The sequence below is a fragment of the Hyperolius riggenbachi genome, chromosome 4, assembly GCF_040937935.1.
Source record: "Hyperolius riggenbachi isolate aHypRig1 chromosome 4, aHypRig1.pri, whole genome shotgun sequence".
In the NCBI taxonomy this organism is placed as follows: Eukaryota; Metazoa; Chordata; class Amphibia; order Anura; family Hyperoliidae; genus Hyperolius; species Hyperolius riggenbachi.
In genome coordinates, this window is record NC_090649.1 from 413,385,202 (window position 1) to 413,412,426 (window position 27,225).

The 27,225-nt window shown below is 46.0% G+C and overlaps 1 protein-coding gene across 3 annotated transcripts in view; it reads right to left on the reverse strand.

The window, feature by feature from the left end:
• COMMD1 (copper metabolism domain containing 1) overlaps positions 1 to 27,225 on the reverse strand; it is a 206,217-nt gene that overhangs the window by 122,124 nt on the left and 56,868 nt on the right. For all 3 annotated transcript variants that reach the window (XM_068232378.1, XM_068232377.1, XM_068232379.1), the window contains exon 2: positions 15,583 to 15,864. In XM_068232378.1, the coding sequence (XP_068088479.1) occupies positions 15,583 to 15,864 (282 nt within the window). The remainder of the gene's footprint in view (positions 1 to 15,582; positions 15,865 to 27,225) is intronic.

Genomic DNA, 27,225 nt, shown 5'->3' on the forward strand with positions numbered 1-27,225 from the left:
ATTGCATAAAGAAGCTTGGTGGATAAAGTTTCTACAAACTTTGCATCCGACAGGTTTAAATATTGATTACAGACCTCAATAAGTGATCAATGAATATCTTATCAATGTGTTTCTCTGTCATTTCTTATATGTATATTTAGGTAGATGCCCCTTTTTTATGTTTGTGCTCATATTTTTTTCTCTCTCTCTTTCTTCCTTCTCCTTTCTTTTTATCTTGTAGGTATCTGGACTATTAATGTGGGATTGCACTTGCACGAACCAACTGGTTGGTTATTGGTAAAAATTCCCTTTTTTTTGGGTCCTTAGCATGCAGTGCCTACTAGTGTCCTTAATGCATGTGTAGCTAGTGAGGTGGAGCTGTACAATATACGGGGTTTTAGAGGCTTCTTTATTAAAATATTAATAGCCCCTTTTGGTCCCCCTATTGATTGCTCCCCCGCCCTGTTGTGGGTGGATTTCCATTATATACCTTGGGTCTGCCCAGTTCTTTGGATGGGGAAAACTGATATGCCCCTTCTTTTGGGGGCTTAATTTTATTTTATTGAATTAATTTCACTATACCCCTGTCTATTTTTAGTGGTCATATCACTGGGTCTTTATAACTTGCGTTTTATCGCAAAGTTTTATCTATCTCCGTGTTTACCCAGCCTGTTTTATATGGCATTTCCGCCTCTGGTGGTTGTGGGAGGTGTTTGCGTTTCATCATAGATTGCAATTTAGTTCCGCATCCATTTAGCACTATTCCTAGGGCATTTCCGCCTTGTGTAGCCCTTACATCATGCCTCTGCCCTATGTGACAGCCGGACTGGCGATTCCGTATTAGGGAGGAAGTTACCACCCACCTGATGGCTTCCTATTGGCGCAGCATTACGTCTGCGCATTCAGGAGTGAACTGGTGCGTTCCGGCGGTTTCATGTTGGAGCGCACAGTTGGATAAGAATGACGCTGATTGGCTTTGGGCCCGCACAGGCGCACTAACGAATGTAGGACGCCAAGTGCGAATATTTAAACAGCGGCGAGCGCCATCATGGTTAGAGTTTCCAGCATAGCAGCGGTTCTTTTCTACAACGCTGTGGAACAGTAAGTATTATCATATTCTCTGGATACATTTAACCTCATACAAAGCGAGATATATGTCCTAGTCGCAATACTACATAGTTAAACTTGTGGACATCTATTTCATTTATTATGACACTATGGAGGTTTCTTTTGCTAAGGAACTTGTGCCCCTATGCCGATATGTTTGGACTTATATCTGTAGTTTGAAGGGGACATCGAGGGCACTGTATGCTGGGGCACCTGTGTTTTACTTTTAATAATTACATATACATTTATTTTTGTACCTCTACAGTTTCCTGTGTGCATCTACTCGGTTTTGGATGCCCGTGTTCATTCTACTTATTTTTCTGGCCTTTTGTTGATCCTCTGTGTTATACAGGTTTGTGCAAGTGTACCCTACATTATTTCTAATAATTTGTTTAGTCGGTATAGGGTATATTTAACTCTGCACTTTTCTAGTGTATTTTGGGTACCTTGAATGTTTTTAAATCTCTCTATATTACATTGGTGGGTGTCTCTTGGAGATTTTCAGTCACTAGCAGTTATGCATGGACTGATATTTACTAGTCCTTGGTGCAGACCTGCTGCGAACCTTTTTTCTTTTAACTATTCGTGGAATCTTGGTGTTGTGCACATTTTCAATCCTTTTTCACTAGAATGGTGCATTATCTTCAATCATTGGCAGTGATGCATTGACTGATATTTACTAGTCTCTGTTGCGGATCTGCCTTAGATTTGCTTCCTATATTTCTGGTCCTCTCTTCTTCTACTCTATGATATGAGCCTTGCAATTATTGTATGGTTTGGTGTCTATTCCATTTCTGTTTCTGGTGTGCGGTCCCAGAACATATTCTGGATCGGGTTGCTCGCACACCGGAAATCACAATGGTGGAGCTTTTCTTCCTTGCCTATTGCTCTATTTTTGAGCTTATTGTCTCTTGAGCTTTGTTTTTAATATTTATCTTTTATTGTTTGCATTTTTTAGAAACTTGTATTGCGGCCTGATGAAGGGCAAACTTATGATATGAGAAGCCCGAAACGAACATGTGTCGTTGCCTATAAGATACAAAAAATCTTCTCCAAAATTTAATCAAGCCAGAATACAATACTCATCTATTGGCTTCAAATATATGTGCCTTATGGCAGTGATCTAACCATATGAAGACCTATGATATGAGTGGAATTGAAAAAGCTTTTAAACATTTGCTGACTTTTTGACATTTTTGTACCAATAAAGTTTTTCCTACAAAGTTTTTTGCCAAACTGCACTTTACCTCTGTGTTTTATCTAAAGCCCTTTACTATAAATTACTTAGATTACTGCGGGCAAGGTGGATTGCCCTTTAAAGGACTTGTGTTTTGATCCTTCACCTTACAAAAGGATCTACCCAATTTTATATATACCTAGTTGTCTTAACTCAGCCCTGACTCAGACAGGAAGTGACTACAATGTGACCCTCACTGATAAGAAATTCCACTTTCTTGCTCTCAGAAACCTTTTTCTGCTAGGAAAGGGTTTTATATTTGGAATTTCTTATCAGTGAGTGTCACACTGTAGTCACTTCCTGTCTGAGTCAGGACTAAGTCAGCCACTTACATACCTGATATTTAACTCTTTCAGGCAGAGAAAGAAAAAAAAGGAACAGAGCATAGTTATTTGTGTGCTAGGCACTGTACATACACATGTCTATCTCATCAGGTCACATGTCACTTCGGGTATCTTTTAACGTCGCACTGTGAACGGCCCATAGGATTAGCATTGCAGTGCGGTAAGCTGCATTATAAGACTATCACGTGCGACCAGAACGTCCCACTGTGAGGCGACCTAAAGGTTATTATGACGTTGCTTATCTTTTAGAGCAGAGAGCAAGTTCTGAATTCAGGTCCGCTTTAAGGCAGAAGCGCTGCAAGTGCACATCTCAGTGTAATTTAATGTAGCTGCAAATTTTAATTAAATTATTTGACTTAATGACGTTAGCAAGCTCTTAGCAACAGGAGATAACTAATGTGTTTCTGATCAATAATATATGAATAATGTGCTTTTTCTCCCCTAACAACGCACAGCTTTAGTATGCAGTATACAGGATTTTCCAGATTGTGCAATGTGGTTTATAGGTGATCTCGCTCCTCAGGTGGTTAGTAGCAGAACTTGCCACTGTTCAGATTCCCGCCATATTTTTCATGAGAGGATTAAGGAGAGGAATCCAAAGCTTGTCAGCCAGTCCCATGCTCAGGCCACACGCCTGCTAGCACTCAGCACAGGTAGATGAGAAGGCCACACGCCTGCTAGCACTCAGCACAGGTAGATGAGAAGGCCACACGCCTGCTAGCACTCAGCACAGGTAAATGAGAGGGCCAGAAGCCTGCTAGCACTCAGCTCAGGTAGATGAGAAGGCCACACGCCTGCTAGCACTCAGCACAGGTAGATGAGAGGGCCCGACGCCTGCTAGCACTCAACACAGGTAGATGAGAGGTCCAGAAGCCTGCTAGCACTCAGCACAGGTAGATGAGAGGTCCAGAAGCCTGCTAGCACTCAGCACAGGTAGATGAGAGGTCCAGAAGCCTGCTAGCACTCAGCACAGGTAGATGAGAAGGCCAGAAGCCTGCTAGCACTCAGCACAGGTAGATGAGAAGGCCAGAAGCCTGCTAGCACTCAGCACAGGTAGATGAGAAGGCCAGAAGCCTGCTAGGACTCAGCACAGGTAGATGAGAAGGCCACATGCCTGCTAGCACTCGGCACAGGTGGATGAGAGGGCCAGAAGCCTGCTAGGACTCCGCACAGGTAGATGAGAGGGCCAGAAGCCTGCTAGCACTCAGCACAGGTAGATGAGAGGGCCAGAAGTCTGCTAGCACTCAGCACAGGTAGATGAGAGGGCCAGAAGCCTGCTAGCACTCAGCACAGGTAGATGAGAGGGCCAGAAGCCTGCTAGCACTCAGCACAGGTAGATGAGAGGTCCAGAAGCCTGCTAGCACTCAGCACAGGTAGATGAGAGGTCCAGAAGCCTGCTAGCACTCAGCACAGGTAGATAAGAGGTAGCCATTGCATATTTATAAGACATGTTGAAAATATTTGCTGCAATTGCTTTTACCTTTTTGGATGATATATAGAGCAGCATTTGGCACTAATATGCTTGAGGTAAGTCAGAAAAATGTTCTCCCACATAGGGCAACATCATGTGGTAAAATCTTCACCATGACGCAGCTCCCAAGGGGATGAGTGTAACGCGTAGGTGGGTAGGGTTAAGTCTAGCAGGTCTGTGAGATTGTCTCCTGTGGCAGGGCGTGCGGAGGGCCTGGTGAGTGGTAGCAGTGGCTCCCTGGCATGTCACTGCAACTGGGTAGAGCAGCTGCCTGAAAAGCATCTTAATCTCCCGGTAGTCCGCAAGTAAGAACGAGGTATGGGCTGGAAGATTGTGAACCAGGTAAAGGCGCTCTGCCATACAGGGAATGGCAGCCGCATCATTACGCCTCCTACATCGGATACTTTTGGGACCATCTGTGACCACTCTTGCTTCATTTGCAAACCGCCATTAATTACATCTGGCAGCTTCCTCGCACTATTGCTCTCCTCTCTTCTTCTCTGAAGACGCTAGGAAATGGTACCGGTACCAGACTGGGTGAATGTGATTACATGTGTGCTAAAGATATTCTTGAGAGAGCTCCACATTAGATCAGCTTTTAATTGATTTTATGAAGGAGAACAGAGGCGCCAAAAGGATAAAAGTAAGCTAAATGAGCTTAAAGAGGAGCTGTTATGTGTTTTTTTTCTCTGAGACCCTATACCTATCAGTAGCTAAATATTGGCTCTACTTACATTACATATGCATTTCACTGTCCACGTTTGGATTTCAAGAATTTTTATATAGGATTTGCAGAGAATGATGCTCCTGACAGCTCATAGCAGGTTTCATGTTTGTCTGTCTCCTATGAAGCCAATTGTGATGTCATATCCTCCCTGCTTCCTGATTATTCGACTCACAAAAAAGATCCTAATGGACAACACTACTGTGCAGTGAATATTAATTAGCCATGTGGCTAGGAACAATAGCGGACTCATGCAGTATAGCGGAACATGTGCCCTGTGATTTTTCAGTGCTGTGAGTTTAGGCTGCTGCTGTTAGAAGCTGCTGTAACATGAGCTTGTGAAGCAGCCTTAGGGCGTGATAGGGAAATGAAGGGGATGACCCAAGGTAGTGCACTGGGGAGAAGCAGCCCCAGAATGCTTTGCAGTATCTGTTATGCGTCCTGCCAGCCTCCTTACAGAGCTTGGGAATAACAGCCTTGCTGTTCAGCACACATCACAGTAAGAGAGATTTTTAACTTCAGTATTGCCTTTTTGGCTTCCTTCTAAACAGTTTAACACAGGAGAATAGAGATTTAAATTATCTTTTGCAGCCTGACAGTTACTCTTTAAAAACCAAATTCTTGGTAAATAGAGGAGGTAGTGGTGGATTTACCTCCTCCAAGCAGACACACAACGACTGTAGTAAAGACAGTCAATATATTTTATTTATGAACTCCAAATATGCACCGCATTTCACAGGTTTGATCCCGCTTCATCAGGCAATAACAACGGAGCAACACCATATGTCGTCAGTAGAAGAGCCAGGCACCTCTGTGCCTGGCTCTTCTACTGACCACATATGCTGTTGCTCCGTTGTTATTGCCTGATGAAGCGGGATCAAACCTGCGAAACGCGTTGCATATTTGGAGTTCATAAATAAAATATATTGACTGTCTTTACTACAGTCTATAGGCTCTATAGGTCCCAGAACCTTCCCTCTCCTTAGGCGAGCATCTGATTTGTATTTTCACTTCAGACTTCCTTTAAAAAGAAACCTCTGCTGAGGAGAATTGGAAGATACAGCTGTTGTGCTTTTCCCCAGGAGTGTAAAGGTGTCCCCTGACAGCTCATTAGCATTCTGGCAAGCCATGCCCGATTACTATGGTTATGTATAACCGCTCTCAGATCACTCCGACTCGTCATCCTCCCTTCACTCTAAATAGACCAGAAAATGCTGAATGGAAAAGAGATGAACAGCATGAAAGACCAAAAAACAACTGAGCTCTATTGTCTGTGTAGTTTGCGGGTAGTTCCGATTCTGCATACCCATCTTCTTGGCTAGCTAAAACATGTACACACTTGTCATAATGGTTGGCTACAAAAAAAGGAACAAGAACGATTGTTTCAGCCAACCATTACGACAAGTGTGTACAGATTTCAGCGAGGCAAGAAGATGGGAATGCAGAAATGGCAATGCAGACAAACTATGTAAACAATTGGCCTCAGTTGTTTTGTTCTTTCTCATCTCCTTGTGGAATAATTCCATATATTTGTATTAGAAATTATTTGTTTCCAGAGCCAGTACAAATAATACCTGGTGTCCCAGAATACTCTGGGATGAGTGACTGCGTATATCTAAACAGCCTAGGCCAAGCATCACCGGGAGGGCGAGGCTACATATCAATATAAAGATATAGAAAAGGTTTCTGGTGCTGAAACCAGGAAATTACTGTAAAAGTGGGAATATTAAATACCGGTAATTGACAGCCATCTACTATTTGTCACTACAGTGCCTCTTTAATCTACGGACATATGCTATACTACACGTTCCTGATCCCTGCAGGTGATAGTCGTGCATGGGCATGCACCCATACACTTCCCCTTTAAAAGCTTTCTCCATTGTCCTGCTAATTGGTTTACTTGGAGAGGATTTAGAAAAAGTGCATTGGTTCTGTTTTCTTTTGCCCAGAGCAGCCTGGAGAAAACAGAAACCGAGAGCTATATTTCTTTCTGTTCCTGTTATATAAATCAGCCCTAATGATAATGAATCTGCAGCTGCAACAATAAGAGGAAGTCCAGAGTTGACCAATGACTAATCCAGTAAAAAGCTGCAGTATGTTGGCTGGAATTTCAAGAGGAGTGGAAAAGCAAACCCTCAGGACAGCATTATCCAGGTGGAGCCGTCCAAGCACTTCACAGTGACCTGGGCTTCCCAGAAGCACTCCACCCTGTGAGCGGTGCCAGAAGCAGGCACTACATGTGGGAAGAATGTTTATCTACCCTCTATAGCAATAGAGTACAGACCAGGAGAGCTGCAAGCGGTGCTCTTCAATGTGCAACCCCACAAGAGGCGAGGACATTCTCTCTCCAGATCTGTTACACTACGTATCAAAAACACAGCTGTGTATAATCCAAGGAAGTCCAATCAAAACAGAGATATCCCAGGACAACTCTAGTTCAGCTGTGTTCCGCCTCTGCTTCTGTGATTCTAAAAAAAGGGGAAGTTTCAACCACTGAGGTAGTGCAAAGCAGAGAAGGTCAATGAGATGCTAATTTTTCTGACTGGCATGCAAAGTTGTAGTAAATAGTATGCTTGGAAATGGGCCAATCCAAAACATCAGTAAGTACATTAGATCCTCAGTGTGTTCATAAAAGCCATGTGAACGTCTTATCCCCGTCACCCTCCAATGTGAAACCATTTGCGTTGTTTTTTTTTATTTGTTTGTATCTCTTTTATTAAAAAAAAAAAAACATTGGGGAGAGTGTAGTCAGAGTTAAATGCATCTTTACACACAGAACAGGAAAAGAAGTCTCTGCTCAGCTGTAATGCTGCAGACCCGGACAACCTATGAAGAGTCAGGAAGAAGGAGAGGACAGCTGATGTGTGCTGATCAAGGGAGACTTGTTGCTGCCCCTTCCCAGCTGTGGGAAAAATGTACAGTGATTTCAATAAATACAGCCAGAGAAAGCAGCAGTAAGGTATTTCACATTCAGTGGCTTGCAAAAGTATGCGCCCCCCTTGAAGTTTTCCACATTTTGTGACATTACTGCCACAAACATGAATCAATTTTATTGAAATTCCACTTGAAAGACCAATACAAAGTGGTGTACACGTGAGAAGTGGAACGAAAATCATACATGATTCCAAACATTTTTTTTTTTTTACAAATAAATAATTGCAAAGAGGGGTGTGCGTAATTATTCAGCCCCCTGAGTAAATACTTTGTAGAACCACCTTTTTCTACAATTACAGCTGCCAGTCTTTTAGGATATGTCTCTACTAGCTTTGCACATCTAGAGACTGAAATCCTTGCCCATTCTACTTTGCAAAACAGCTCCAGCTCAGTCAAATTCGATGGACAGCGTTTGTGAACAGCAGTTTTCATATCTTACCACAGATTCTCGATTGGATTTAGATCTAGACTTTGACTGGGCCATTCTAACACATAGATAGGTTTTGTTTTAAACCATTCCATTGTTGCCCTGGTTTTATGTTTAGGGTTGTTGTCCTGCTGGAAGGTGAACCTCCGCCCCAGTCTCAAGTCTTTGGCAGACTCCAAGAGGTTTTCTTCTAACATTGCCCTGTATTTGGCTCCATCCATCTTCCCATCAACTCTGACCAGCTTCCCTCTCCCTGCTGAAGAGAAGCATCCTCAGAGCATGGTGCTGCCACCACCATATTTGACGTTGGGGATGGTGTGTTCATAGTGATGTGCAGTGTTAGTTTTCCGCCACACACAGAGTTTTGCATTTTGGCCAAAAAGTTCCATTTTGGTCTCATCTGACCAGAGCACCTTCTTCCACATGTTTGCTTTGTCTCCCACATGGCTTGTGGCAAATTGCAAAAGGGAATTCTTATGCTTTTCTGTTAATAATGGCATACTTCTTGCCACTCTTCCATAAAGGCCAACTTTGTGCTGTGCACGACTAAAAGATGTCTTATGGACAGATTCCCCCACCTGAGCTGTAGATCTCTGCAGCTCGTCCAGAGTCACCATGGGCCTCTTGACTGCATTTCTGATCAGCGCTCTCCTTGTTCGGCCTGTGAATTTAGGTGGACGGCCTTGTCTTGGTAGGTTTACAGTTGTGCCATACTCCTTCCATTTCTGAATGATCGCTTGAACAGTGCTCCGTGGGATGTTCAAGGCTTTGGAAATCATTTTGTAGCCTAAGCCTGCTTTAAATTTCTCAATAACTGTATCCCTGACCTGTCTGGTGTGTTCTTTGGACTTCATGGTGTTGTTGCTCCCAATATTCTTTTAGACAAACTCTGAGGCCGTCACAGAGCAGTTGTATTTGTACTGATATTAGATTACACACAGGTGCACGCTATTTAGTCATTAGCACCTATCAGGCAATGTCTATGGGCTGCACTCAGGCCAAAGGGACTGCACTCAGACCAAAGGGGGCTGAATAATTACGCACACCCCACTCTGCACTTACCGTATAAGTCGCAAAATTTAGGACTGATTCAAAGTACAAAAGTGGGGGGGGGGGTCGACTTATTGCCGCAGCCGCGATTTCAATTGCGAAAATAGAGAAAACTAAAAGGCGTAGGGCGACGATTTAGGTGTCGCCAGAAAGAGGAGAAAGAGAGCTTTAAAATGATATCCATCTTTCCATAGTTACATTGTGTTACACAGGGCGACTTTTTCCTAAAGTCAGCAGCTCCATTCTGCTGAATGGAGCTGCTGACACTGGGGAAAGTGTCGTCCTGTGTAATACAAGTAACTATTGAAAGATGGATATCATTTTAAAGCTCTCTTTCTCCTCTTTCTGGCGACACCTAAATTGTCGCCCTACACCTTTTAGTTTTCTCTATTTTCGCGATTGAAATCGCGGCCGCGGCAGTTTCAATCGCGAAAATAGCGAAACCTAAAAGGCGTAGGGCGTCGGTTTATATATCATTGGAAAGAGGAGAAAGAGAGCTTTAAAATGATATGCATCTTTCTATAGTTTCTGCACTGCTCGGAATCCCTTTAACTTCTAACTATTTTTTTGCAGTTTATGACAATGCGAAAAACCTGTGCATAAAGTCTCCAGAGGAGAGACCACATTTGAGGCAACTATCATCCTCCATTATTGACATCCTGTGTAATATTACTGGAGTATAGTATACTTTATGTGGTCTGGTTCTCACACACAGCCTATGCACTGTCTCTTTCTGTCAATGTAGCTTTAACTTTGCAGATATCTTGTAACTTAACCACTTCAGGACTAGAGCAATTTTCACATATCAGTGCTGCTCCTATTCATTTGCCAATAACTTTACTACGTATTACCTAAAAGTCCCCGGTTAACGAACGAGATAGGGACTGTAGATTCGTTCTTAACCTGAATCTGTTCTTAGGTTGAACAATGTGCTATCTCTGTCCCTTGTACCTCCTCTGTGCCCCCCTGTGCCTCCAGTGTCCCCCTCTGTGTCACCTCTGCCCTCTGTGCCTGCTTATACAAGTTTAAAAGCCATTTTTTCTTAGAATTTTTTTAAATCTATTTTCTCAAAAACTACACGTCCAATTTGAACATTTTGGGGGGAGCTTATTCCCATGGAAACACTGAAGTCGGGCATTCGTAAGTCGGGGACTACCTGTATATAGTTTTTTTCAGGACAAATTTAACTTTTAGCGTGTGAACATTTTGTTTAATAACTACCTTATTTTGTATGCCTTTTAAAGGGAAAATAAGGGAAAAAATAGAAAAAAAAAACCCACTATTTCTCCATTTACATACATTATATCTTTACATCAAACAGTGCTAACTATAAGTTAAACTCACAAATTTTATTTGCTTTTATTTGGAAATAAAGGTGTATTTTTTCTGCTTTGTGTTTTTTTGCTTTCTCATTGTATACCATCGATGATTACATTACCTTATTTGCAAAAATAAAAGTAATATACCCCCTCATGGCATACATATTAAATGAGCCAAGTTCCTAAGGCAGTGATCTGCAAACTTGGCTCTCCAGCTGTTAAGGAACTACAAGTCCCACAATGCATTGCGGGAGTCAGACAGCAACAGTCATGATTCATAAAGGCAAATGCATTGTGGGACTTGTAGTTCCTTAACAGCTGGAGAGCCAAGTTTGTCTCATGCTCTGTTACCTCCTTTCAACCGAAAAGATGGCTGCCCTCACGAAATCACAAAGATTTGACTATTCTTTTAAAACAGGGTAGGTAAGAGATTATATTCCCTATCTATTTTAATTAACATAACCAATGTAACTTAATGACAGTATGTTTGTTTTGGCTGAAGTTCCTTCAATAAATCAGAATACAGAGATTAGCTTTTTTTTCGTGTCTATAGCCAGGGGCTTTTTCTCTAACGTAGTATTTTCAAAATGCACATTTTGTAAACAATATGGCTTCCTGCTGTTCACTTCCAATATAGCTTTCCTGGTAATCTAGCGTGGGCCAAACATAATGCAAAGTGGAGGGCCAAATTAAATGGCTCTGAGGACCAGATTTGGCCAGCGGGCCAGAGATTGACATGTAAGCTCTAGTCAGATATGTTCCGGAGGTCCATGTGTGGCAATGGTGGAGGTGAGGAGGATATAGGAAGCCTCTGAACCAGGGGTCTCAAACTCGCGGCCCGCGGGCCATTTGCGGCCCTCGCCGGGAAAAGCTTCCTTATAGTTTGGTTCAGTGCTCCCAAGTAATCCGCCGCACCCCTGCCGCTGTCTGCTGCTGCAGAGCCCCCAAATCGCCCGGGGGGCAATCCGCTGGCATTTCCTGGAAGGGGCAGAGCTTTCAGCTTCAGCTCTGCCCCTCTTGACGTCAATCGCCGCCTCTCCCCGCCCCTCTCTGTGAAGGAAGAGTGAGAGGGGCGGGCAGAGGCGGCGATGCGCCGCGATTGTGAAATTCCTTATGCGGCCCAGCCTCATCCTGACTTTGCCTCCTGCGGCCCCCCAGGTAAATTGAGTTTGAGACCCCTGCTCTGAACTATCCCAAGGCTTCCCTCTACCCAGGTTAGTATCTGTTTTTTGTTGCAGGTTTCGCCTCGGGTACACTTTAAGTGACAGAAAAAAAACAAGTTCCTATGATCTGTTCTGCTTGTACAAGCTCCGCTAAAACAGTCTGTCCCAGTCATCAGCTCTTCACATTAGCACAGGTGCTGGCTGCACAGATTAAATAATGAATGTGCTTATTCAGCATTCTTCTTTAGAACCTGTTTTCTTGCGCAAGGGGCACTTTTGTGACCCTTTTATCTTATAAAGGCAATGTGTCTCACTCAACACAAAACAGTCTCTTTGGATCTATGTAATGTTAGCCGGAATATTAAAGAGAAACTGTAGTGAGACTAACATAATGAAAAAAAATTGCTTATCTTTTACAATAATGACCGCCTCAGCCGATAATCAGGTGTGTACGACAGCAGTTGACCCCCCGAGTGATCCACCAGGCGGATCTACTAACGCCCAGAAATGCTGATCCTAGTGTTCCTGTCGATCCCCTGTGTGACGTCACGCATGCACCCCTCATCGTCCCTACATCGCCCCCGATTACCAGTGTTTTCAATCGTAGACAAGTTATTTTCAACCATCTTTTAAAAGAAAGAGGATATAAGAAACAAAACTGTTATTTAATTACATGAACGGATACAGCACCTCCAAAAAGTTCTTCTTTAACCTCCCTGGCTGAAACTCCGAGTTAGGCTCGGGGGAGAAAACCACAGCTCAGAGCAGTAACTCGGAGCCCGACTCGTGGTAGCCGCCAGGAGGTCAGTGGAGAGTAGTGCACAGCAGCTTGACCCCCACCTCCCCGGGATCCAGACGCTGGCAACCATTCTCCCCTCCCTGTCCTCCCTCTGGTGAGATTGCCATTTGTAGTCGTAAGGACAGACAGCAATCTCACTACAGGGTTACAGCACCACCCGGAGGACGGAGGGAGAATTACAGCTCTGGATCCCAGGGAGGTGAGGAAGTGCTGGGCTGCTGCAGATCCCTCTAGCATTTTCTCCTGGTTTTAGGGTTTGAAAGCATTCAAAAAAATTGCACCACTTTTAGTCCCTAAAATCTGGAAACAATCATACCGCCAGGAAGTTTAAGTGAATGCAGTTACATAACTGAACTGAATAATGTCTGTGCCCTGTTTTCTAATCTTACGTCTTGGTTTCAGAAGAAAAACAGGTTGTATGTGTTATTAACACTAGCAAGTTTATGTACTGCCTCCCTAGAACAGGACAGATTTTACTGACAAATCTATAATCTCTACACACAGTTATTATTATTGCCAGTAAAATGATGTTATGACTGGATATAGATCCCAAGGTGTGGTTCATGCTGTGGCCAGAGATAGAATTCATAATTAACCAAGGCAGGAATCAAAACAAAGTTGTATTATCATCTCTAGTTACTTTCTCTACTTCTTGTGCCCCAGTTTAGGATCTTGTACCTGAGACGATATGTGACATGAGATAAACGTGTATGTACAGTGCAAAACATTAATAATCAGGCTGTTTTACTTGCTTTATCTTGCTGTCTGAAAGAGTTAAAGGAGTACTGTAGGGGTGAAAAATGTTTAACTTACCTGGGGCTTCTAATGGTCCCCGCAGACGTCCTGTGCCCGCGCCAGTCACTGATGCTCCAGTCCCCGCCTCCGGTTCACTTTTGGAATTTCCGAATTTAAAGTTGGAAAACCACTGCGCCAGCGCCCTCATTACCACTGACGTCACCAAGAGTGTATTGCACAGGCCCAGTACGGTCTGCACCTGCGCAGTACGCTCCTGGGGATGTCATCGGGAGCGAGGACATGGCTACGCAGGCGCAGTGGTTTTCCGATTTTAAAGTCGGAAATTCCAGGAGGCAGGGACCGGAGCATCAGTGAGTGGCTGCGTGGGCACAGGACGTCTGCGGGGACCATTAGAAGCCCCGGGTAAGTTCAACTGTTTTTACCACTAACCCCCTACAGTAGTCCTTTAATTTGCTAGGCACAGAAGTGACATCCTCTGTCAGGCTCCTCTGATAAGACATCCTCTGATAAGGCTGTTTATGAGCGGATCGCTCAGAAACAGCCTTATCAGTCCGCCGACAGCGCGTACACACGCACTACTGTCGCCTGAAAGTCTGCCCAGCGGGGGGGTCTGACGGACCCATTGTTGGCGCCGTAGTGTGTGTGTGTACGCACCTTTACACTCTGGCCGCTCTGTAGCCATGCATAGACAGCAACAACAAGCAACTACAACATGCTACGTGTTCCAACAGCTAAACCAACTAACAGCCAGCATAATGTTTTTCAGCTGCCTCTCCTAGCAAAGGACAACTCTGTGCATAGAATGTTTCCATTTGCATTCCCTTGCCCAGGTGTCCCAAGTAAATTTGCATATTGCTTTTTGGATTGTTACGTTTAGCTTATACCTGAGTACCTGTCTGCCACCTGCCCTGGTTGGCCTTGTTAATGTTTATGCTTGTGCTGTCCCCCATTTGCCTTTTGACCAGTTACGCACTAGCAATATCACAGGCAGTGCAGGTTGCCAAAAGGCTTACATTGGCTTTACTACAGGGAGGGGAGGGTGTGGCAAGGGTTAAAAGCTTGAGCATGGAGCAAAATGAGTAGACAGCTGAGCTGCAGTGTTGGCCACACAGCATTATCCTCTCTCAGCAGATGGAGGAGGTGGCTAAGGTCAGGTGATTTGCGCTGTACCGAGGCAGCTACTTCCATCTATTCTGGCGGTAACAAGCTACAAGATGCTGCAAGTCCTGCCATTTTGATACATTTATGGCAAAAATTACAGATATGCAATGCACAAAATTTCAGCATGAATTAGCAATATGCAATTTGCTACCATGCGCATTATAAAATAGGAGGCTGAACTGGTGGTTTAAGGAAAAATAACATTCTTCCCTCGAAAATAAGACTGTCATATACATTTTTGCATCAAAAGATGTGCTAGGGCTTATTTGCAGGGGGTGTCTTAGATTTCTATGAACACACAAGTTCCTATGCTGTGTGTCCTGCCTTCCCCACTGTGCCACCTCTTCATTTGCTGGATCCACCTCTTGTGTGCCCGTGTCCCCCTTGTATCTTTAGTGTCCTCCTGATGTCCCTCTCTGCACACGTGGCCTCCTTTGTCCCATGTCCCCATGTCCTCTGCTGTCCCCCATGTCCTCAGATATCCCCCTGCATCCTCTTCTTTCCCCAGCTCCATGCCGCTGTGTCCCTAAGCTTCAGCCTATGGGGACTACTCGCCGTGTAGCAGCGTGTACAGTGATTGGTCCAATGCCAGAGCTATGGTCCTGCCTGCGAGACCATGGGCTCCTTCATTGGGCCAATCGCTTACTGTAGCTTGGGCTTACTTTCGGGGTAGGGCTTATTTTTCGAGCATGCTCAAAATTCCTGCTAGGACTTACTTTCGGGGGATGTCTTAATTTGGGGGAAACTAGTATGTAAAGAAAAAATAAATGGTGAAAAACTCAATTTAGATTATAGATGTGAAGAGTGATTTTTATTTTAGAAGGACAGTTCTGCTGGCATAAAATCACACAGCAAATAGCTTCACATGATAAGTATGCATATTGTAAAAAAAAAAACACGTTATTAAAATAAAAAAAAACTGCAAATGCATAACAAAAAAACCTGAACACAAAAGAGCCAAACACTGCATGCTTCTAGCTTGGCAGGATGCAAATGGAAAAGGCCAGGCTCAAAATGGCAAAATATACAATATAATAATGACTCATGCTACCTGTACTGAAATACTGAAAAGCCATTGTGAGCAGAACGCTGATAAGCGCATGTAGCTTACCTTGTCTTTTGTCCCAATCTCCATCTCCACTATAGCGGCAGCACTGTTTACTTGGTCCGAGTGTTTGCTTTGTGATTTCACATCTACCCTCCATTTTAGATTCTTCAGTTGGTTCTCCCATCTGGTTTGATTGATCAGGCTTTCCCGAATCTTTTTCTTATGATTTTTCCAAAATTTGGCAATTACCACAGACTGCTCTGCTGTTATTCCTCCTTGCTTTTTAGTCTGGGCAGTCAAGAAGGCCTCAATCTGGTTCAGGTCCATATCGGCAGATGCTATAGACTGTAGAAAGGAGAGAGGGAATTCCATTATTAGATATGGACAGTAACTTTGCAAAGATAAAGGAATGGAGTAATAATAATAAAAATAATTATGAAAACTGTGATAAAACTGATAACATTGCAAAAAATGTGTTTTCCTACTTTTATTACCCATACAGTTAACATATTTGCCTTTGTGCATAAGTAATAGTCCCTTTACAATTTACAAATTACCAAAGTACAGTCTGAAAGCTGCCATTGCATTCTACTGCAAATTTGCTGTATTTATATACTAAAATGTATCTTTCTGCTTCTCGGCTCAGTACAGCTCAGTTTCAGCACTTTGCTAATGTTTACTAAAGCTGGCCATACACTGGCCCGATTTACAGCCGTTTCGACAGCAGATTCGATCACTGGGATCGAATCTGCTGCCAATCGTTCGCGCTACACGCCGAATCTCGATCCATTTCGTCCGATCCCGTCGATCGCGCTGTGCGGAAAATAACCGTCGATCGCCCGCGGGTAGGGAGCGCATCGCTAGCGGCGTTCGAGTACCCGGCGACCGACGCAATAGAGCCGCATACATTACCTGCTCCGCCGGCGCGACTGCCCCCGCTCGTCTCCGCTCTTCTTCTCCGCTCTGGTCTCCGGCATGCCTTCACTTATTCCTGCCCGGCAGGAAGTTTAAACAGTAGAGGGCGCTCTACTGTTTAAACTTCCTGCCGGGCAGGAAGAAGTGAAGCATGCTGGAGCCGGAGACCAGAGCGGAGACGGAGAAGAAGAGCGGAGAGAGACCCGGGAGTCGTGCCGGCGGAGCAGGTAATGTATGCGGCGGGGGGTGGGTGGGAAAGCGGCGGCAGCAGCACCACCACCGCAACAGATTGTGAACGGTTTCAGGCTGAAATCGGTTCACAATCTGTTTGCAGTAAAGGTAGCCATACGATCCCTCTCTGATCAGATTCGATCAGATAGGGATCTGTCTGTTGGTCGAATCTGATGGCAAATCGACCAGTGTATGGCCACCTTAAATGTGTCTGACAAAAGGAATGTAAACAAAAGATAATGTTATCACCTATTCAGATGCGGCCAGAAGCTTTCCACTGAAGCAAGGAGCGGTATTTAACGGTTTGAATTTATGATGTTAAAAATTCTTCAGAGCAAAGAGGAAAAGCTGAGTTTTATACCCCTTTAAGGTGGTCATAGACACAATGACTGCCTCCCAATGTGGCAAAACGATTGATTGCTCTATGCTCGGAATCTGATCAGAGAGGGTCGATCCCTACACAACACTTTGATGCAGTGCAACTCTATGGGGTGTTAATCTACCACCGCTTCTGCCCCATCCCAAATCGACTGAGATTTTCTGTCTGATCGATAGTTTTGATTTTCAGTAAAAATTGATCAAATTTACGATTAATCTGACATGTTGAGCAATATATTCCCAACAGATTAGATCAGAGTGATCCAATCTGCCAGGAATTGAACAGGAAAATCAATGTGTGTATGGCCTCCTTTAATGTTCTTTGACATGCCTACAGAGAAAAAACACATTGCAAGCATAGACAGAAGAAACTCAATATGTAAATAAAAAAATAGAAATTACTTTTAGTGAAATCCTTAGAATGATCTCTTTCAGAAGTGACAGTTGAAGTATTAATTTGCCAATTCTGACTTTTACAATACAGGTCCTGTTTCATTCAGCCCAGCCCAACCCAGCCAGCCCCCCCCCCCCCCCCACCTCCCTATTGTTCAATCACTGTGAACTGGTCAAATGGAAAATATAGGAGTTTAAATAATATTGAGAGGCGTGACCTGAATTTTGAAAGGAATGGACTTGAGAAAAAGCACATCGAAGTGTATAAGACACAAAGAATGTGCACAATCTGTACAGCAAAAATGGCAGCTCTATATGATCGAGTCCAAAAATGGAACTCCTAACCCTTTAGGACTATATGCACAACTTGAAATCAAGCTCCATTACTTTACTTATAATGGAAGAGGAAGACTACAGCGGAAACGGCGATTTCTGCTACACAGATTGTGCACTGGCTTATAGGCTTTAAAGACAGAACTAGTAAGATCATTTGTACAGTAAAGTGTTGGATGTTATCACTGAACACCAATCAGAATTGCTTCTGCCGACACAAAAATCCTGGACTTATACGGACAAGCCAGCTTCAGTATGTGCAATAAAAGCTTGTATGCTGCGGTTATCATGATAATATGCTTACTAATATGTCAGGATCATTGAATGACATTCATGCATCTAAAATGTGTCCACTCCCCTTACAAATTGTCCCTCTCCACTCCTTTCCTTATCCTCCCTGTGCAGATTGATATTGGCACTTCAGTGCACATTAAAGCGGACCCAAACCAAACATTTTTTTTAATTCAAAATATTTAGTTGCACCACTCGGACACATACAAAGATAAATAAACACTCCTTCAAGCCTAAGGGCATTTCAGTGCATGCTTTTCAGCCTTCTCTTTTCATAACTAGGGTTATACAGGTGGCAGCCATTAGCAATTCCTCCTTTGCTGGACACCATCTACTTCACCAGTTTGCCGGATTCTGTCCCGGCAATTTGAAAGGAAGGGAGGGGTTTCTCCAATAAATGTAAAATATTTTATATTTGTCATCATGCAGCTGAAAAAAAGGCTGCTATTATTATAATTTAGAAAATAGATTTCATTTCTGAAATCTTGTATTTTTAATTTGGGTCCACTTTAAGAATGGCATAAGTATTAACTAGAAGTCCATTATAATTGTAAAAAATGAAAACATGCCAGAATGCCAACCACACTGTGACAGCAGTACAGCCTCCATGCTAGAGGTTTCTTGGCCATCTTTTCCAAAAATCTAGCATGTCCATGGCAGCCTTGATGCTTTACCAAGGGATCATTTCAGCCAAGTGCAGGCTGAGCCCACTGCTCCCATCTTCTGTTCCATCATGCGCTGCAGCTTTGCCCCTCCTCCTCCCTCCATCGCAACAGAAGACATTTCTAGGCTACCAACACATCTGTACAGAAATCAACCGAACCCTGTGGGTGACAGAAATCCTGCACCGTAAGATTTGAACCAGAGTGCTGCAATCCTACCTGTTTGAAGAAGTGATAAGTGAAGCTATTATATTGCTCTTTCCTAGAGGTCCTGTAGTTAAAATGTGTTGTTCTTATACAAACAATATTCAAAAAGTTAAGGTGGCCATACACTTATAGATTTCCAGCAGATTCGACCATCGGATAGATTTCTTTCAGATGCCTGTCAAGTCGAATCTGACAGGAATCTATCTGATGTGTGCCACACACTAGGAACAGATTTTCAATAGATTTCAGAATCTATTGAAAATTCAGAAAAAACTTTGAAAGTGTCCCCAAGTGCCGTCTCAAAAACCATCAAACGCTACAAAGAAACTGGCTCACATGCGGACCACTCCAGGAAAGGAAGACCAAGAGTCACCTCTGCTGCGGAGGAAAAGTTCATCCGAGTCACCAGCCTCAGAAAACGCAGGTTAACAGCAGCTCAGATTAGAGACCAGGTCAAGACAATGCCACACAGAGTTCTAGCAGCAGACACATCTCTAGAACAACTGTTAAGAGGAGACTGTGTGAATCAGGCCTTCATGGTAGAATATCTGCTAGGAAACCACTGCTAAGGACAGGCAACAAACAGAAGAGACTTGTTTGGGCTAAAGAACACAAGGAATGGACATTAGACCAGTGGAAATCTGTGCTTTGGTCTGATGAGTCCAAATTTGAGATTTTTGGTTCCAACCACCGTATCTTTGTGCGACGCAGAAACGGTGAACGGATGGTTTCTACATGCCTGGTTCCCACCGTGAAGCATGGAGGAGGTGGTGCCATGGTGTGGGGGTGCTTTACTGGTGACACCGTTGGGGATTTATTCAAGATTGAAGGCATACTGAACCAGCATAGCTACCACAGCATCTTGCAGGGGCATGCTATTCCATCCGGTTTGCGTTTAGTTGGACCATCATTTATTTTTCAACAGGACAATGACCCCAAACACACCTTAAAGAGAGCCTGAAGCGAGAATAAATCTCGCTTCAGACCTCAGAGTTAGCAGGGGCATGTGTGCCCCTGCTAAACCGCCGCTATCCCGCGGCTTAACGGGGGTCCCTGATCCCCAAAATCCCCTCTGTAATGCGGGGGGAGCGCTTCCTGGTTGGGGCAGGGCTAACCGCCGCAGCCCTGCCCCACGCGCGTCTGTCAGCACGTATCACCTTCAGTCTTCCTACACTGAGAGGGGCGGGGGAGAGGCGGCGATGCGCCACTGACAGACGCGACTGGAGGCAGGGCTGCAGCCGTTAGCCCTGCCTCCAGGAGCGACCAAGTCTGCGACCAAGTGTCGCAGTGGGGGGTTTGGGGGTCAAGGGACCCCCGTTTAGCGGCGCTATTGCGGCGGTTTAGCAGGGGCACACGTGCCCCTGCTAACTATGAGCTCTGAAGCGAGATTTATTCTCGCTTCAGAGTCTCTTTAAGCTTAAAGCTGGGATCCTGTTCGATCCCCCACGCGTGCAGGAACTATAGAGCTGGCTTCAGGTGATGCAGCTGCTTTATAGATCCATCCGCCGCATCACTCGCAGCAGCATGAAGGAATCCTTCCGCTGCTGCGGACCTATAGAGAAGTGGGACTATATTGTCCCGCGGAAGTGTCAAATTGACACGGAACCCCTGGAGGGTTCTCGTAGAAGCCCAGGGTTCCATGGAACCCCGGTTGAGAATAGCTGCTTTAAAGGGAATCCAAAGTGAAAGGGATATAGAGGCTGCCTTATTAAAGAGGAACTCCAGTGAAAATAATGTAATAAAAAAGTGCTTCATTTTTACAATAATTATGTATAAATAATTTAGTCAGTGTTTGCTCATTGTGAAATCTTTCCTCTCCCCAATTTACATTCTGACATTTATCACATGGTGACATTTTTACTGTGGGCAGGTTATGTAGCTGCTGCTAGCTGTTTTGGCCGTTAGAGACAGCTGTAAGCAGCTATTTCCTGTCTCTGAAGATTGTTACATTGTGGCAGTTTGCCAGGAGCACCGAGGTCCTCAGAGCTTCTTATGGGAGGGGTTTCACCACAATATCAGTCATACAGCGCCCCCTGATGGTCTGTTTGTGAAAAGCAATATATTTCTCATGTAAAAGGGGGTATCAGCTACTGATTGGGATAAAGTTAAATTCTTGGTTGGAGTTTTTCTTTAACTATTAAACAATGTATATTACCTGGCTGTTCTGCTGATTCTTTGAATTTAATACTTTTAGCCATAGACCCTGAACAAGCAAGCAAATCAGGTGCTCTGACTGAAGTCTGACTGGATTAGCTGCATGCTTGTTTCAGGTTCAAGAGATCAGCAGGATAGCCAGGCAACTGGTATTGTTTGAAGGGAATTAAGTAGGAAGCCACACTAAGTTCCCTTTAAGCCATAGACCCTGAACAAGCATGCAGATCAGAGGTCTATGGCAAATCTGACAAGATGCTTGTTTCAGGTGTGTGATTTAGACCCTACTGACCAGAAAGATCAGCAGGACTGCCAGGAAACTGGTATTGTGTAAAATAATATAAAAAAATATATAGCTTTCCTAGGTCTCACACCTCGGGTTCCTTTTATTGCTCCACAGTGGCAGACTACACCATCCCCAACCTATAAATGAAGCTGCAGAGATAAAGTTGGGTAGAAATGCCAGTGTTGCAGAACAGACTCCAGAAGCCAGGCTGAACAGGAACACAGGGCTCAGAGCTTTTTGGGAATAGAGATAAAACCAGTGAGGAGATTATTTCAGAGGTCAGCACTACTGAGCTGATGCCAATTGTGCCACCCCTCACACCACTTCCTGGTCAAGTATGTGGCTAAGAGACACTCCAGAGTAAATCCTTCTCTTCACACTTAGCTGACAAGGAGGAGATAGAATGGAAACTTCATTACAAGAATGCGTTTTGTTATTTGAAAGGTCTTTAATAACAGCAGCTTGCCTATTAGATATTGGGCTTCTAGCCTTGAAAATAAATCTTTTGTTCTGCACAGTAGTGGAAATGTACCAAGCATGTTCTTTGCCAAAGCGGACAGGATTATCTTCAGCTAAATATTTTCAGCGAGTCTGCCAAATATTTTTCCATCAATGAAATCCAATTACAGCCCGACTGAAAGGAATGACAAAACGTTTCCTGATGAAAAGATATCGAATGGCTGCAACAGTTTACTTTGGGCTTTTGCATGGTTAGAGAGAGTTTTTGCGGTCTGCCCATTTAAAGCAAGCCTGTCAACAGACTCTGGTGTGAGGCTAACATGCTGACTTGCAGGTGCCCTGAGGTAGGTCACATGACAAGCGGTGCAGCCATTGGGGCGTGTTCATTACCTCAGAGACCAGATGGCTGGTGGGTAGTCATTTTTAGAAAGGACATGACAGATTACTCAAATATCTGGTATTAAAATAAGGAGCACATCTATATTCTACAGTAAGCTTAGTGCATGTGGTTCAAACAGTTGATTTCAAAGCAGGAATGGTTGAGTTACATTAAGTGCAGAACATCTGGACTTAAAAGCATTTTGTGACCTAACTGCTTTAAAGCGTACCAACCAAGTTTCCCCTGAAAATAAGACAGGGTCTTACGTTATTTTTTCCTCCAAAAGATGCATTAGGACTTTGTTTCGGGGGATGTCTTATTTTTCCATGAGCCACTCTCTACAGGTAGTCCCAGGTTAACGAACAACACCGGGACTGTAGGTTCGTTCTTAACCTAAATCAGTTCTAAGTCAGAACACTGTCCCATTCATGTCCCCTACACTTCCTCTGTGTCCCTCTGTCCCTCCAGTGTCCAACCTTCTGTGTCACCTCTGCTCCCCTGTGCGTTCAGTGTCCCCAACTGTGGAATATATGCTGCCTCACCCCCCCCCCCCCCCCCTTCCCGTGTAACTCTGTCACCAACTTCCCTCAGAAGACCTGAAAGATTTTAGGAATAAATTGAATTGAACGATTTCTGTCCGAAATCGCAATTTCTGTCCAAAATTACGATTTCCATTCCTTTTACAATTTCCTTAAAATCAAGCTTTGTTCCCCTTGTGCTTCTCTGTCCCTGTCTCTCTGTGCACCCACTGTGTCTCTGTTTGTGCCCCCTTTGTCTCTCTCTGTGTCCATTTTTTGTCTCTTTGCGCCGCTTTGTCTGTGCCCCGTCTCTCTCTCTTAGTGCTACCTTTGTCTCTCTCTCTCTCTCTGTGCCCCCTTTGTGTCTCTCTCTGTGCCCCACTCTGGGTCTCTCTCTCTCTCTCTGTGCCCCCCTCTGGGTCTCTGTCTCTCTCTGTGCCCCTCTCTGGGTCTCTCTCTGTGCCCCCCTCTGGGTCTCTCTCTCTCTGTGCCCCCCTCTGGGTCTCTCTCTCTCTGTGCCCCCCTCTGGGTCTCTCTCTCTCTGTGCCCCCCTCTGGGTCTCTCTCTGTCTCTGTGCCCCCCTCTGGGTCTCTCTCTGTCTCTGTGCCCCCCTCTGGGTCTCTCTCTCTCTGTGCCCCCCTCTGGGTCTCTCTCTCTCTCTCTGTGCCCCCCTCTGGGTCTCTCTCTCTCTCTCTGTGCCCCCCTCTGGGTCTCTCTCTCTCTCTGTGCCCCCCGCTGGGTCTCTCTTTTTCTCTCTCTGTGCCCCCCTCTGGGTCTCTCTCTCTCTCTCTCTCTGTGCCCCCCTCTGGGTCTCTCTGTGCCCCCCTCTGGGTCTCTCTCTCTCTCTGTGCCCTCCTCTGGGTCTCTCTGTGCCCCCCTCTGGGTCTCTCTCTCTCTCTCTGTGCCCCCCCTCTGGGTCTCTCTCTCTCTTTGTGCCCCCCCCTCTGGGTCTCTCTCTCTCTGTGCCCCCCCCCCCCCCCTCTGGGTCTCTCGCTCTCTCTTTGCCCCCCCTCTGGGTCTCTCTCTCTCTCTCTCTCTGTGCCCCCCCCCCTCTGGGTCTCTCTCTCTCACTGTGCCCCCCCTCTGGGTCTCTCTCTCTCTCTCTGTGCCTCCCCTCTGGGTCTCTCTCTCTCTCTCTCTGTGCCCCCCTCTGGGTCTCTCTCTCTGTGTCCCTCTGGGTCTCTCTCTCTCTCTCTGGGTCTCTCTCTCTCTCTCTGTGCCCCCCTCTGGGTCTCTCTCTCTGTGCCCCCCTCTGGGTCTCTCTCTCTGTGCCCCCTCTGGGTCTCTCTTTCTCTCTCTCTGTGCCCCCTCTGGGTCTCTCTCTCTCTCTGTGCCCCCCTCTGGGTCTCTCTCCCTGTGCCCCCCTCTGGGTCTCTCTCCCTGTGCCCCCCTCTGGGTCTCTCTCCCTGTGCCCCCCTCTGAGTCTCTCTCTCTCTGCCCCCCTCTGAGTCTCTCTCTCTCTGCCCCCCTCTGAGTCTCTCTCTCTGCGCCCCCCTCTGGGTCTCTCTCTCTCTGCGCCCCCCTCTGGGTCTCTCTCTCTCTGCGCCCCCCTCTGGGTCTCTCTCTCTCTGCGCCCCCCTCTGGGTCTCTCTCTCTCTCTGCGCCCCCCTCTGGGTCTCTCTCTCTCTCTGCGCCCCCCTCTGGGTCTCTCTCTCTCTGCGCCCCCCTCTGGGTCTCTCTCTCTCTGCGCCCCCCTCTGGGTCTCTCTCTCTCTGCGCCCCCCTCTGGGTCTCTCTCTGCGCCCCCCTCTGGGTCTCTCTCTCTCTGCGCCCCCCCCTGGGTCTCTCTCTGCGCCCCCCTCTGGGTCTCTCTCTCTCTGCGCCCCCCTCTGGGTCTCTCTCTGCGCCCCCCTCTGGGTCGCTCTCTGCGCCCCCCTCTGGGTCGCTCTCTCTCTCTGCGCCCCCCTCTGGGTCTCTCTCTCTCTCTGTGCCCCCCTCTGGGTCTCTCTCTCTCTCTGTGCCCATATCTGGGTCTCTCTCTCTGTGCCCCCCTCTGGGTCTCTCTCTCTCTGTGCCCCCCTCTGGGTCTCTCTCTCTGTGCCCCCCTCTGGGTCTCTCTCTCTCTCTCTCTGTGCCCCCCTCTGGGTCTCTCTCTCTCTCTCTCTGTGCCCCCCTCTGGGTCTCTCTCTCTCTGTGCCCCCCTCTGGGTCTCTCTCTCTCTGTGCCCCCCTCTGGGTCTCTCTCTCTGTGCCCCCTCTGGGTCTCTCTCTCTCTGTGCCCCCTCTGGGTCTCTCTCTCTCTGTGCCCCCTCTGGGTCTCTCTCTCTCTGTGCCCCCTCTGGGTCTCTCTCTCTCTGTTCCCCCCTCTGAGTCTCTCTCTCTGCCCCCCCTCTGAGTCTCGGTCTCTCTCTCTCTGCGCCCCCCTCTGGGTCTCTCTCTCTCTGCGCCCCCCTCTGGGTCTCTCTCTCTCTGCGCCCCCCTCTGGGTCTCTCTCTCTCTGCGCCCCCCCTGGGTCTCTCTCTCTCTCTGCGCCCCCCTCTGGGTCTCTCTCTCTCTCTCTCTCTCTGTGCCCCCCTCTGGGTCTCTCTCTCTCTGTGCCCATATCTGGGTCTCTCTCTCTGTGCCCCCCTCTGGGTCTCTCTCTCTCTGTGCCCCCCTCTGGGTCTCTCTCTCTGTGCCCCCCTCTGGGTCTCTCTCTCTCTGAGCCCCCCCGCCTCCGGGTCTCTCTTTCTCTGAGCCCCCCCCCCCCTCCTCTGGGTCTCTCTCTCTCTCTGTGCCCCCCTCTGGGTCTCTCTCTCTCTCTGTCTGTGCCCCCCTCTGGGTCTCTCTCTTGTGCCCCCCCCCCCCCGGTCTCTCTCTCGTGCGCCCCTCCCCCCCGGCCTCTCTCTCGTGCGCCCCTCCCCCCCCCTCCGGGTCTCTCTCTCTCTTTGTGCCCCCTCTGTCCCCCGAGCTGCAGCAGTGCTGGACATACCTTCCAGCATGAGTCCAGCGATGCCCAGCTATCCGCTTTGCCTTCTGCAGGCTCTAGTGCACGGCTTACTTCCTATATGTCATGTGACATACAAGAACCAAGAAGTATGTCGTGCACAAGAGCCGGCAGATGGCGATAGAGGACAGACAGCGTTGGACTCTTGCGGAAGGTATGTCCAACACTGCTGATGCTGAGGGCAGCATGCGCCGGGACTTGGGGGAAGTTTGAAGCACTTTTTCAAAATTCCCCATGCGGAAATTACGTCATCGCGAAAATCGTTGTTTAACGATTCCAAAATCATGATCTTGGTAATCCCAATTTCGGTTTAAATTTGATTTATCATTCAGGCCTATCCCTCAGTGTCCCTCCCTCCTTCTGTCCTAGCAGTGATTGTAATGCAATAATTTCGCTATAGTATAGTATACCGCAGCAAAATGTAATTTCACTGGATTTTAAAACAATTTTTTTCTTTTAATTTTTTAAAATAAATTTTCTCAAAAACTAGAAGGTCTTTTGAAAAACTAAAAACTTTTTGGACTTGTCTCCACAGAATCAAGTATTTTCAGGCCATAGGTATTTACATCGACACCAGAAAGCCACTCCTGCGCAGGACAGCAGAAGGTAAATATTTACATAGCGATGTTCGGGGGCTGCCATGCTGGATCCCGGTGGGTGATGAGGAGGGGGGGAAGCCTCATTAGGATTCAGAGGCTTCTCCCTCCCGAGGTAAGTACCCCCTAGGGGCTGTTTTGTTTTGTTACAGATCCTGTTTAAAGAGAATGAAGATTGCAGTCTCCATAGTCCTTTCACTTCAGGTTTCCTTTATCGCAGTGTCAGGATCTCTCCTGTAGCATGTTCTGTCGGTTGCAGTGGAACTGCAACCAGGCAGTTCTGACTTATCTGCTTGCATTCGGTTGTGCATTTGCAATAAGTCTCATTGTCATTTGCAATCACTCTACAGTTCAGAGCAGTTCAGGATGCTGTCAGGATTCCTCCTATTGCTTGCTGCAGTTGAACTGCAGCCAGATAGCCCTGGATTTCCTGCATGCATATTGTTGCCTAATATAGCATGTATTTGTTATGAGAGTCCTTTTTCACAGTCGGCTGGCAGCTTGTGGTCAAGCTCAGGGGCAAATCCAGGATTTTCAAGGGGGGGGGTTCCTGATAGGTCTCTTTTGGCAAGCCGCACACTACCGCGCATGCGTTTGCCCACAAAATCCACATGATGCACAGCATTTCTCCACAAAATACACACAATGCGCAGTGTTTCCCTACAAAATACACATGATGCAGTAGCGTTTCGCCAAAATATATATAATGTGGCAGTGATTAAATAGCCAGATAACCCCCCTTTATTATGGATAACGAAATTACCCCACCCCTCTTTAGTATAGGTGACCAGATGACCCCCATTTATCACACAGGTAGCCAGATGAGCCCCCCCCCCCCCCAGTTAGGATAAGTAACCATATGATCCCCATTTATAGTATATAGCCAGATAACTCCCCGTTCAGTACATTCCCCCTTGTATTTCGCCAGATCCCCCTTGTATATATGGCCAGTGTATATAGTCAGATCCCCTGTATATATAGCC